Source organism: Lepidochelys kempii, chromosome 2, assembly GCF_965140285.1.
Source record: "Lepidochelys kempii isolate rLepKem1 chromosome 2, rLepKem1.hap1, whole genome shotgun sequence".
Lineage (NCBI taxonomy): Eukaryota > Metazoa > Chordata > Testudines > Cheloniidae > Lepidochelys > Lepidochelys kempii.
This window is the reverse complement of record NC_136381.1, coordinates 237765050-237779214: the sequence shown is the minus strand read 5'-3', so window position 1 is coordinate 237779214 and position 14165 is coordinate 237765050. Positions and strand designations below refer to the sequence as shown.

At 38.7% G+C, this 14165-nt stretch overlaps 1 protein-coding gene across 15 annotated transcripts in view; it reads left to right on the top strand.

Annotated features, from left to right (window-relative positions):
* LOC144930254 (uncharacterized) overlaps positions 1-14165 on the top strand; it is a 76437-nt gene that overhangs the window by 5205 nt on the left and 57067 nt on the right. For 9 of the 15 annotated variants that reach the window (XR_013635436.1, XR_013635427.1, XR_013635438.1 and 6 more), the window contains one exon: positions 3565-3671. The exons of 1 other annotated variant lie outside the window; for it this stretch is intronic. Coding sequence is in view for 1 of the 14 variants with exons in the window: in XM_078851841.1 (XP_078707967.1) it covers positions 3565-3671 (107 nt within the window). In the remaining 13 variants the exon portion in view is untranslated. Of the gene's footprint in view, positions 1-3564; positions 5032-10992; positions 13342-14165 lie in introns of those variants that run through there. 5 more of the 15 variants (XR_013635429.1, XR_013635434.1, XR_013635433.1 and 2 more) reach the window with 5 other exon arrangements.

Genomic DNA, 14165 nt, shown 5'->3' with positions numbered 1-14165 from the left:
CCTTGAGGAATTCCACCATGATTTCAACAATTTCCATCACAACATCAACCTCAGCCTGGTCCAGTCCACACAAAAGATCCACTTCCTGGACACTACAGTGCTAATAAACGATGGTCACATAAACACCACCCTATACCAGAAACCTACTGACCGCTATTCCTACCTACATGCCTCCAGCTTTCACCCTGACCACACCACACAATCCATTGTCTACAGCCAAGCTCTGCGATACAACCGCATTTGCTCCAACCCCTCAGACAGAGACAAACACCTACAAGATTTCTATCAAGCATTCTTACAACTACAATACCCACCTGCGGAAGTGAAGAAACAGATTGATAGAGCCAGAAGAGTTCCCAGAAGTCACCTACTACAGGACAGGCCTAACAAAGAAAATAACAGAACACCACTAGCCGTCACATTCAGCCCCCAACTAAAACCCCTCCAACGCATTATTAAGGATCTACACGTATCCTGAAGGATGACCCAACACTCTCACAAATCTTGGGAGACAGGCCAGTCCTTGCCTACAGACAGCCCCCAAACCTGAAGCAAATGCTCACCAGCAACCACATACCACACACCAGAACCACTAACCCAGGAACCTATCCTTGCAACAAAGCCCGTTGCCAACTGTGTCCACATATCTATTCAGGGGACACCATCACAGGGCCTAATAACATCAGCCACACTATCAGAGGCTCGTTCACCTGCACATCCACCAATGTGATATATGCCATCATGTGCCAGCAATGCCCCTCTGCCATGTACATTGGTCAAACTGAACTGTCTCTACATAAAAGAATAAATGGACACAAATCAGATGTCAAGAATTATAACATTCATAAACCAGTTGGAGAACACTTCAATCTCTCTGGTCACACGATTACAGACATGAAAATTGCGATTTTACAACAAAAAAACTAGAAATCCAGACTCCAGCGAGAGACTGCTGAATTGGAATTCATTTGCAAATTGGATACAATTAACTTAGGCTTGAATAGAGACTGGGAGTGGCTAAGTCATTATGCAAGGTAACCTATTTCTCCTTGTTTTTTCCTACCCTCTCCCCCCCGACGTTCTTGTTAAACCCTGGATTTGTGCTGGAAATGGCCCACCTTGATTATCATACACATTGTAAGGAGAGTGGTCACTTTAGATAAGCTATTACCAGCAGGAGAGTGGGGTGGGGGGAGGTATTTTTTCATGCTTTGTGTGTATAAAAAGATCTGCTACACTTTCCACAGTATGCATCTGATGAAGTGAGCTGTTGCTCACGAAAGCTTATGCTCAAATAAATTGGTTAGTCTCTAAGGTGCCACAAGTACTCCTTTTCTTTTTGCGAATGCAGACTAACACGGCTGTTACTCTGAAACCTGAAATTTTTCAGCATTGTGTCAATAACCTTTCAGTTCAAGCAAGAATTGACTTTTGACACTGACTGGATGCACTAAATACACTTTTAAAAATATCTCTAAAGCTATCATTAAAAAGGCATAAACATAGCAATGCACAAGTATACCTCTGTTTAGGCATCAATTTCAGCTGTGTATTCATTACATCTTAAAAAGGAGCAAAATATCTTTTATATTTTTAATTACAATAAAAGTACCAACAGTGAAAAGGATGGGGCAACAATCAGTAAAAGATCACAGAAGGACCAGTGACACACGTGGCTACTTCTGAACGGTAGCCAAATGTCAGTAAGGCAGAGGTGTGCGCCTTGTAAGCATACTGAAACAATTAGGGTTGTGATGACATTTCTTTGTTCATAGCAAGTATATTTTTATCCAGTACAGTAATCTTAGAAATATTTTACCTAACACCATAAAAAAGTAGAAGTTAAAGAAAGGACTATTCATAGAACAGACCAAGATGACAAGTCAATTTCACATAAAGTATATATGCATGGGTTTTGAGGAGTTATAAAAAGAATTAGTAACACATTTCCAAAGCTTACTATCTCCACCTCACTGCATTCATTTCTGAAAGGCTAACTCAAGACTTCCTGCAGATTTATAATGGTGGTGGTAGAGCAAGAGATATTTTTCTGAATATAGGAAACTCTTGCTTGTGGGTGGAGAATATTTTTCTGACTATAGGAAACCCTTGCTTGTGGGTGCAGATTAGGCTGGTATGTGTCTGCAAGCAAACTAAATCAAGTCATTTCTTAGAGAGTAATTGTTCTGGGAAAGAAGAGAAATAGACCACTTTTTTAAAAAATAGATTGACCCTGGACTAGAGGTTTTTAAAAGGAAGAAAGTCAGCAATGGGCCTGAAAACAAATACCCTCATTTACCAGTTGGTCTCATGACTTAATAAGGATAATGCAGCACCTCACAAGAGCCTTTGCCCTCATATGTGTCTGCAATATATGGTTCAAAGGCTGCCACAGAATACAAGCCATCTGGTAAGTTAGGAATACAACCAACCAAGTGAAGAGATCCTTTTCTGGCACAGGAATATGGATGTGAGAAAGTGAGGAAGTGACGAGGGCCCGTGATACCAGAGGGAATGGGCCCATCTATCTGGCAGTGCTGTGTCTGACAGGTTGAGAGTCTGAATGCAGTGCCCCTAAAGTTCAGGTGTTGGATGGAAGGTGTAGCGTAAGCAAGGATGCCTGAGTAATATATCTGCTCTTTCCTGTAGTTGCAGATAATGCTGCATCCATATATTTCCAGGCTTAGACAGCAAGGACTGGGAATTGGAACCCAAGTTTCTGTGTATTATGTAAAAGGCCAATACTAGATGCCGAGGCTGGCCCAAGTCAGCTGCCATTATTCAATTCTCTCCTATGCCCTTTCATCACTAAGTAGCCATGGCAGCATAACAGCACATATTGTATATCCTTTCTTACATCTTCCCCTATAAAAATTGCAGCAACGAAGAGTCTTGAAAAGATTTCCTTCTATATAGCTATTGAGTATCTATGTTTTCTGTTTCATCATGTTACTTTTTCATTTCTAATATTTTATTATTTTGGGGGCTTATGCTGGAGCATTCTTAGCAGCTGCAACTCCCTTTCAGTGGGAAGTGGGAGTGTTCACCCTTCACAATGAAGTCTATTATAGTTGTAGTTATTATTATAGTGTCTCACAGTTACATAATGCCTTTAATCCCAAAGTGATTTGCAAACTCCTTAGGAATCTTTTTAACAACTGCTTGTTGTGAAGCTATCCCCGCTGTAGAAGACAGCAGCTGTTTAACAGCACACTGCAGTACCATTTAGGACAGGGAGCAAAGAAAAATACACCCTCCCCCGCCACCATCCCCACCCCAGAAGCACCTGCGGCACTCTCAAGATTTAGTCAGGGGTATAGTACAAGTCATAGACAGGAATTATTTTCAGAGGAACAAAAATATTTTGTTATTTTATTTATGGCCCGTGACCTGTCCATTACTTTTACTAAAAATACCATGACTAAAATGTAGCCTTAGTCACAACTAATGTTCAAAGCCTTGTTTTTACATTTTATTTGATGTAAAATACCTACTAATTAATCCTTTTTCACACCATGCTGGGATATTGGTTTACTATTATTTTTAATATTTCTATTGCTTTAGTGTTCAGAGGCCTACCTCGGGATTGGACCCTACTGTGTTTAGGTGCTGTATGGCCACAGGTCTGTGTCCTGAAGAGCTGATCCAGAGAGAAAAGCACCATCTATTAGGTAGGGAATAATATTGCCTATGCCACCTTGAGTTTTCTTGGTGAACTGCTCCTTCAAATACTGACCAGGCTTGACCCTCTTTAACTCATGAGATAAGAACAGCCATCCTGGGTCAGACCAAAGGTCCATCTTGCCCAGTATTCTGTCTTCCGATCGTGGCCAATGTCAGGTGTCCTACAGGGAATGAACAGAACAGGTAATCGAGTGATCCATCCCCTGTCGCCCATTCACATTCCCAGTCACAATCCTGGTGGTGATACAGTGCACAGTACTAATTTCAAGAACAACATATGCAATTTCATCTTCTCATAACAACATGTAAGCCAAAATGCTTACAAATAAACCAAGACATTTCTTCTATATCAGGAGTTTGAATTAGGTGACTGAGTTTTCCTGGCATTGAGAGGATTATTCTCTGTTTTACCTATTCCATCCCTGTTATAAGTATATATAGTTACACATACTTTTTTTGTGTCTTGTTAATTTGCAAAGATTACTTTTCCACTGGGTTTCCTGCATCTTGGTAGTATTCCCCCTTGATTCTCTGGATTCCGTTGCTCAATTGTCTGTTTATGAAGCATCTGGTAACTTGAATGCAGTTAGAGTTTTTTAGATTTGTCATTTAGCCTTTGGATAGTCTTCACTATAGTCCCCAGAGTCTTGTATTCTGTTTTTAACTTCTCCTGTTCATATCACATGCCATCCATTGTGTCTGGATAGCTTTTCAATGAGTATTTCAATTATGTGTCAATATGAAGTATTTGTTATGGACTTCAAAAGACTCTGGTTTTCATTTGTCATTTGAGCTTTTGTACATAGAGTACTTAGAGCATACTGAACTTTGGAAGCACTTTTGCAGATCTTCATGCCTTTGTTTGATCCCTAATTTCTAGGGGACTCTTAAGTATCTTTAGCTATTAGCAATTGTTTTAACAAGATGATTTAAACCTAAACTATTCTTCATGATAATCTGAGCTGGTGAGGCACAGTATGTTCACCAATATAAGTGATTCTAGATTCCACAGTACTGTGATATGAATCATTTCCTGCTGTCTCTAAACTTTTAACAGTCTGATGCCTTCCTCATGCAGAACATTTCCTTATCAACTTTTTGGGTTATACAACATAGCTTTACTGAGATTTGCCAATATATAAATACTCATTCCTATGGTATTTGAACAAATTTGTTTCCAGAATTTTCCCTCGGCAATCTATTACCTTATTTTTTAACTTAATTTCAGCTTTGCAGTTGTTCATTTATTTGGAGGCTGTCAAAGATGAAAAAGCACCACTGTGTTATTAGTGATCATCATGAGTTATACTGGTTCCAGATTTCAAGCTTGATCCAGCTTCCATTGAGGTCAGTGGGACAAATCTCTGACTTCACTGTCAGCAAGACAAGGCCCTAATCCAGTTTTTTAGTTGCAGTATTGGTTCTGGGTTTACAATACCTCAATATAGAAATAAAACACAACTGTACAGTGTTTGTGTCTGAAGAGTAATATATACTTGCTGTTGAATGCTCCATATTAGAACAAAAACTCAGTTCTTATTTTTTCCTATGGTGATCTGGATTACTTAGTGGGTTTCTTGTAGAATTACAGATGCCTGAACTTGTTCGTGGTTTTTTTTGTTTGTTTGTTTGTTTGTTTTTTAACATCTGGGTCTGCAAACCAGAAATCAGGGAATTTCAGCACCTAACATTCCCAGTATAGAGCTCCTTATTTTCAGTCTCTATCCACTAAGACAGTGCTTGAGATTCCTCCTATTGAAGCTAATAGAAAATCTTCCAGTGACTTCAACAGGAACATTTTTTGCACAGTCCACTGTTCTGTCATGATTCATGAATATGAGTATGAATCTGTAATGCAGAGTCCATGCATAGTGATAAGGAATGTACGTATTTGTTTGGAGGAAAATTAGAAAAAAAATGTTTAATAAGAGAAATTAATTCATCTATGCAAGCAGGAAAGAGCTAAGTCCAGTTCAGAAATGCCACCTACCAAAGCTATGGAAACAGGATATAGAGTTGTAAGTGTTACATCCTCAGAATACACTCTAATTGACTGACCTGGGTGCACGAAACAGTTAACCAGCAGCTTCTGTGAAGTGATGACCCCTCTTCTACATGTCACATACATCACAGTGCTCGCTGTGGTATCACTGGAGTTGGTATAATGAAGTTCATATATCCATGAGATGATATAATCTTCCAGTTCAATTTTAAATTAATTCTGGGGCACATGTCACCTCAGCCTTATTGTCTGGTTTTTCAGCAGTGATTGGAGACTGATGCAATCCAAGTAAGAACAGGAAGGTTCTAAAGACTTATTTGTTCAAGAGCACTGTTCAAAAGACTCTTAATTTGATCACTTGCTAAGAATTATTCAGAATTATTTTTAAAACAGGTATTAATAAATCTTGTGCGCTGCTGATTTTCCATTCCTTTGAATTCCATGAGTAAATCCTGTCCTTTTTGCAGTCAATAGGGTCAGAATTTCACCCCATATAGTTAAATATTGTTTTGGTTTAGCAATAATTCAATATTTCAAAAACCTAAAATAACAGATTGTCCTAATAATTCAAAATTTTCCTGTTGCAGCAAAAGATGTCTAGGAAAAATTTAGCAGCACATGAATTGTATTCTTGTAAAGTTAAGTAATGGATGAATAATATGCAAAATAATCAAAATTCTCATCTTGTGCTAGCGCAGTGAAGATTTATTGCACCTACAACATTTGGACTTAGTACTTTCTTCTCAAAGCAAAAGGTATGCAAAGTTTCAACAGGTCCAACATGCAAAATAAGTGCTCTGTGGAACTAACCTCTGATCATGCTGGAAAGACTGTGTGATTGAAGCACTGAATTAAAGACAATAATACTCAGCTCCCACGCTGAGAGGAGTCAGATCTGTGTCTTAATTGTATAATCCTTCCGCCTGAGTATCCATTGGATGGATGGACAGATGGACTTTCTCTATCTGCTAGAATTCCTCATCATCTCATTGCATGCTTCCTTGAAAACCAATAAAATAACACTGATTTTTCCCACTAATTCTGCAAAGTCTTTATTAATACTTGTTTCTCAGTGTGTGGATGGCTCATTGGCAGTATCACAATGCAGCCATCTCTACTCTGTGTTATACATTTCACAGTTTCTAAGCCAAGTTTTGGGTCAACCTGCCATTATGTAAACAATGTTCTGCTTAAAAATATTTTTTTCTCCATCCCATACCTTTGTATGTCTGCAATCCTACTGTTTGGCACATCACCTTTTGGCACAGCAAGGGGTATATATGTGCTGGTAAAATAATATGACAATTTAGTGTCCATGGACTCAGACTTCAGTCTGCTGAAAAATAGAACATGATATGTCCATAACTTGTTTCCTATGTATTGAATTGATCCAGCCTTTAACTGCCCTTTGGGAGATATATATGTGCCTCAGAATTAAGTTAATAGACTAGTATGTGTGTATATATACACACATGTATATATGCTGTTAAATATATACACACACACACACACACAATTACTGTCTGAAAAAGCCTCTCCATTTACTTCCTTCCCAACCTGGCTGTGAGCCCCATCTCCTGAAAAATCTCCTTCCAGCTAAGAGAAGATGGAGGTTCCTTCTCCTATTGCTCGTAAACTTCATGCTGAATACAATATGGAGGAGGAGGTAGCTGAAGTGGAATGTGAGACCTGTCCGCTCCCATATACACATCAGGGGCTGGGTGTGTTGCCACTGCAGTGCTTTCAGCCTCTGCCATCCTGGGTAGTTCAGAAGCTCTGCTTTGCAGCACAAATCACTGGATCAGATTCTGAGATGCGAGTCTAAATTGCTTTAACTTACACCTTCTTCCACCCACTCCGCATATAAGTTACATCAGCTTAGATTGCCTTAGACTCACACTCACATACTGTAATTTACACATCACCTCTGAATTTGGCATCCTGATTATGAACTCACACTGGTCTAAATCAGGAGCAACGTCAGTGAAGTTAATGATGCTGAAACATTGTAAAATTGGTGAGAGACAAATCAGAAGTAGGTCCACTGAATCTAAGGGAAGGGAAGGTTGTGTAATTTATACGAAGAGTTGTACATAAGGGTGATAGCTGGAAAAGTAACTGAAAGAAGGTGTAAGAGTTACTGACCTTCCACCTTATTTTACTGTACTAGTAATTATAGCTATTGTTTGTACTGCAGTAATACTTTGGGGCCCCTATCAGAGATCAGGGCCCCAACTCCCATATTGTGTTAGATTTTTTCCCGTTTTGTTGCATAAATAACAACTATTGCATACTATCTTTGGTTTTTCTTTATGACTTATGGAAGAATAACAAAGGCAAATGCAAAAAGAACACTGCTGTTAAAAATCTAAACTGTGATCCTCTTCTGGAATGATATGGCAATGTAAATGTATGTGGTTATAATTACACTAACCTGCAAAGGTAAAACATGGTTTATGCCCTTTTTTGCTGCTCTATGATGTATATAACGTCCTGACAGGTCTAAAAATAGTGTTGGGATGAAGATGTTTCTATATATTTCTTACCTTAGAAATATCAGGAATATTCAATCTAACTTTTCCATGTTTTTTATTTTCTGTATTTGAGGACACAGATTTGAATTGGGAGATTTCTTAGCCCTTAATTAGGCCCTAATCCTGCCCCATAGAAGTCAATGGGAGTTTTAGCATTGGCGTCAATAGGAGTAGGATCAAGCACTTCGTGACTGGAGAGTCCAATCGTTACAAACAGCCTTTCTTCCACTATTTATAGCAAGTTTGATGTTTATTGTTTAAACTCCCTTTTTGTCTTTGTTTCTGCGTATACTTACGTAATGCACTAGTGTGGTATGTGTGATGTCATAAAACTACTAGTTCTCCAGTTGTCCAGAGACTCTTCCAGGAAAAACAGGACAGACATGCAGAAAAAGTAAAAAAAAAAACCCAAACAACCCAACCCTTCCAAGTCTTCATTACACATCATGGGGGGGGGGGGAGGAGGGGTAGAAGGGTGAAGACACAACCCCCTTTTATTTGCTTGTTTTGTTTTTTCAGGTCACCTTTAAAGCAGCTAGAGTGGTGGTGTGTTGGTCTAGTGGCTACACGTTGCACTGTCATATACAGATCTAGGTTTTGTTCCTGAACCCCTAAGCTTGCCTGTGCTAACCCTAACTGGAGGCTGTGCCTTGCTCATCTCTAATGTGTCTTTCTTGCAACACCTGGAGTGATTCTGATAAGGTCCAGAGGGAGTTTCCCCCAGCCCTCTTTGACAAAAGGGATGGTTGTCATGATTTAAGGCCATCAGTGGCTGGAAGATATATATCATGAAAACAGTGGGAACACTGGGTCTCAAATAAATAAAAGGTCTCTGGGAAATATAGAGTAGGTAGAGATGGCTGAGATTTTTGACAGAAAAATGTTCCCATCAAAAACAGAATTTTAATGAAAGCAAGATTTTTCACCAGAAAACGTGCTTTAATTATATTTTTCCTATGGGAAATTTGTAAATGAAAATTTTCATTTAGTTTTAAAAAGTGAAAAATGTATTTCAGTTTTTGAAAATCACCTTTTTAAAATATTTCTCTTTACAATTTTTTTCTTTTTTGTCACTTAAAGCAACAGAGTGAATGATGCAGGGAAAGGTTCCCTTTTTTTTTTCCTGTTTAGTGGTTTTTTTTTCCCCCCTCACCAATTTACTTTTTCTATTCTGTTGCTTTTCAAAACTTCCCCAATATTTACAAAGTTAAAGGGGCAGAGTTAAGTTGGACAAGTTTTGAAAAGTTCAAGTAGAAAAGGAATAAATGTCTGGAGGGAGCAATACCGTGGACAGTATTCATTTTATTTCATGCAGTGGAAATTTAAAAAATAAAAGGGAAGACTTTTTTTAAAAAAAGAGAGAAACCAGGTAGAAAGGAGAAAAAATAATTTTAAAAAATTGAAAATTTAAAAAAAAATGGTAAATTGCACCATTTCAGACTCCTCAAATGGAAATGACATCACAATTGTTCATGAAATTGTTTTCCAGTGTTTCAATCAGCTCTAATAAGGGGCTTGATTCATCACTGTGTTCCAGTCTTATGTCAGTTGAATTCCATGGAAATCACTGGACTTTCACTGACCTAAAACTGCAGGAATGCAGTTTTGAATCAGACCCAGCAACTTGGAGTTTAAATGTTATGGAGTATATTTTCAGTTAGCCAAAGATCTAGTCACTGCAGTTGGAGTAATTTGCACTTGCAGTTATCCACAAACAAGATGAACCATGGGAGTACATATAAGTAGCTATACTTGTAACTGAATTGTAGGTACAAAAATGTGGGTGTAATATGTGCCTTTAAACTGGAGGCCACTGTCCTGAAAATTTCACAGCTTCTAATGTTCTCCTAGGGAGGAATATTTGCGTGTGTAAACAAATGATCTTCCAAACACTGGCCATCTATGAACCTTTCCTATGGAAGTTGTACAGACAAATTCATCTTTCCTGGTGGCTTTCATACAAGAATGTCAGAGCTCGTTCCTCTTCCATAGCTTTCAAAAAATGTTAAGAATGGGCTCACTGAACCCTTTGGGAAATATCATTTTTAGTGCAGAATTTAGTTTTGTATGGCACCTTCCATATGGGAGGTATCCCAAAGTACTTTAGAGAGCATTAAATTACAGAGATACCGGACATGCATTGACGAGACAAACAGGGAAGCCATTATGCACTCAGCAAGACTTCATGCAGAACGTTGGATATTAGAAACTTGTTTTATTGAAGGGGGGAGGGGGAGGAATGTTGTCATCAACCATGACATCTGGTTTAGGCAGTCCCCCCCCCCTTTTTTTTTCTTTAAAGGACCGTGAAATATTTAACTTCTACCAGCCACCAAAAGTAGGCAGAGGGGACTTTAGTGTAACCTTTCATCTACAGGATGACACTTCTAACAATACAAAAAAAAAAAATGTTTTGTACTGCTATAGCACCTTTCCAAACTTTGCATTTACACACGTGTGCTCAATAGCCAGCATTTGCACAAACAAACAGGTTTGGGTGCATCTTTAGAGGTTGCCTTTAAGATATACATTATAATATGAATCATGTTAGAAATGAAAATGGATAAAGAAAGCTACAAAGTATTACTAGAAGCAAATCTCGACTGATATTTGAAAAAGCAATGGCTTTGCTTCTAATTAAGAAACAAATGGGTGGATATGCTGTGTCAATTATAACCTCAAAGTTTGCAGTGAAACAGAACTTAGGGCTCAGTCCTGTAACTCTTATTCAGGTGCACTGCCCCATCCATTTTAGTGTTCTGTCTCTTATAGGCCATGATTGAAGGATTGAGCCCTTAATGGATAATGGACACAGAATAAACATCTAACCCAAAGATATCTAACTCAGCTGATCAGACGCATTTACTGATTACCATCCTTTCAATTTCACTCTGTGCCCTATTTCAATAAAATACAATGCACTGGATATGAAACACAGGACTTTGTGAACAACAGAGAAAGCAGAAGGACCTGCATTAGATTGGTCTTGTGTCTTCCTGTGTTCCTGAATGTTACTGTGAGAAAGTATTAAATGAAAGGAGCAATGGGAGGTATCAAAACTTTGAAATGAACTACAGCGTGGAAGCGAATGTCTCGTCACTAATAGAACATTCACACAAAGAGTTGGGGAAAAGCAACTGAAAGCACACACAGTAACATGCAGAATAAGAGGATATAGATGGAAGAAAGTGATGCCAAATCTGTACAATTATGTTTTTGTCTGTCCTTGATTTTTGGAATTTTCTTATTCAGCAGAGTCCAATTCATATTTACTTTGTTTTCAAGTCTGGAATACTGTGCATTTCACTCTAATAGTCTTCTCTATTCTAAATGTTTATACAGTGTGATTTACTACAATGTGGCTGTGTAATTATGTTGATGATTAGATAAAACATTTTTGACATGAAAGGAAACCAGTAGTTAATAATGTTTTCCATCTGTTTGGTAAAACCTCCTCACTTTTTTTTAAAACAAAAACGAGCCCTTCACATGTAGCAGCATCCAAGGCAACACCTATGCAAGTACATGACAGAAATATAAATCCTAATGAATTCATTCTGATCATTACTTACACATTTTGGAAAGCGTTACCATCTGTTTTATAGATAAATATTACTGTAATTAGTGTCAGCACATGTTTACATTGTATCATTCCCAGAGTCTTATTTTAAAGTTAAGACCCTGATTTTTTTACCAGGAAGAATAAAGGTGTATTTTAAGGTATTGGCAGGAAATACATTGTAATCAGGATAAAATGAGTGTATTTCAATAATGGCTTCTTTTTTGGAGAACTTAAGAGCATTTAATGCTCCTGCTCTTCATTCTGGGTCAAATACTGGGTCACTGCCTGCACATGAAAGGCCCCAAAGATATTTAAAAATGGCAAGCCAGCTGCATAGGAGATGTAGCAACAGTGAGTACCCTATACCCTTGAGATTTCTATTGCAGGTCTCTGCAGAATCCCCATGTTGAATGAGGACTTAAGGTTTGATCATGCAAAATGTTGAGCACTTGGGGTCTGATCTAGTGAAGCCTTTAAGCATATGCCTAAAGTTAAATGCACAGGGCCTGAGCACTCAGCATTCTGTACGGTCAAGCTTATAGTGACTAGGCCACATGTGCTAATCTTCCCTATGGCCTTTAGTAGTGGCCTGGCTATGCCTGCAGCCTGTTTTTGTGGCTGAGGGTTTTGCCCCTCAGGCCCCACAATATTCCAACAAAAGCAAAATCCTTTTATGTCAACTTTTCTCCTTCTCCATCAGAAATCCCAGAAAATATATCTGACACCAGACAGACCCCTGAAATTAGCTGGACACTTATTAATTTAGAACTTCTGTATCTGATGTGCCAGACAAAATGCTCTAAAAGGCCTGATCCAAAGCCCACTGAAGTCAATTGAGAGACTCCTGTTGTCTTCAGCCGGCACTGAATCACGATCCAGCTGCATTTATAGATCCAGAAATATGTTCCAGATGCACAAACACTAATCTGACAATACTGAAACATAACCTTTATTTTTCCTCATTATAGCAATAACTTTCTCTAGCCCAGATAAAGTAAGTCACCACTGAAATTTTCTTGTCCCGCTCCTGATATTTCTTGCACCTGCAGAAGACCCTGGTATTTGAAAATCTTTGCTGGGTGACAGAGATTGATGGAATTTTGTTTCCAATAAGGTTTCAGTTACATCTCTTTTTCCTCCAGTAGATTGTATGCTACCAGTCCCACCTTTCATACCCAGCACACTGATGTTGAGCATTTAGCACTAGTATCTCAGCTTTTCTTAACAGGCAGTTATTTTGTGTTCTACAGGAGCTGCAGCACGTACTGCCTTGGCTGGAGGTAGGTGAGATTTAAGTTTCTCTTAAGAGGCTTAAATCTACTATCACTACTTTTGTCTGTACATGACTAGCAGCCAATACATTTTCCAGGATGGTTTCCCTCATAGATTCCACTTAGGCAAGGTTTATAAGTATCCATTTAAGTTTCCAGTCAGATAATTCCTGCTCCGATTATTTGCAAAAAAGCTGTGCCAGGTTTGTTTCCATTCAAAACAAAACAACTCATTGGACATTGTAACAGAGTACAGGGGAGAAATAAATAGCTGCCACAGTGAAGCCATACTGGATTGCTGCTTCCAACTTTTCTCCTTCTCCATCAGAAATCCCAGAAAATATATCTGACACCAGACAGACCCCTGAAATTAGCTGGACACTTATTAATTTAGAACTTCTGTATCTGATGTGCCAGACAAAATGCTCTAAAAGGCCTGATCCAAAGCCCACTGAAGTCAATTGAGAGACTCCTGTTGTCTTCAGCCGGCACTGAATCACGATCCATCATGAGCACCAGCAGCAGACTTCAGTAAAGGCTCCAATGAACATAAGTACTGGAAGAGCTTCCCAGGGGGTTCGTGTTCATTTTTGGAGGTGGACATAATGTGGCTAACATTAAGGCAAAACGATCCAAAAAAGCTCAGTTTGCAAGGTTGAAATATACAGAGATGAGCAAGCACATACCAGTAATGACAACATACAATCCCCTCCCTCTGGAAAATCCAGAAAACAGGCTGAGCTAGTACAACGCAGATGAGCAGTATATAAAAAAAGCTGTTAAATTCAAAAGGTACCTCCCAGCAATGTACCAAAAGCCACAGTCCTAGCTTGCAGCTGTCAGTGTTCTACAGCAAGAGAAACTGGCTGGCTGCCAGCTTCCTGGTCCACCACTTCCTCGTCATTTCCACAGTGCCATGGGTTGAGATGCTGGAAGAGTAAATCATCCCAAATATGAAAATCTGATGGAAAGCTAAGGGATTTTATTGCAGATTTCAGTGAATCTGTCAACGGAAGGTAATAGTGTTAAAAGAAGAAACAGACCAAGACACAGAGTTCAAATCCATATCTAGACGCAAACTTCTTTATGTTTGGGAGTGTTTGGATTCAAGA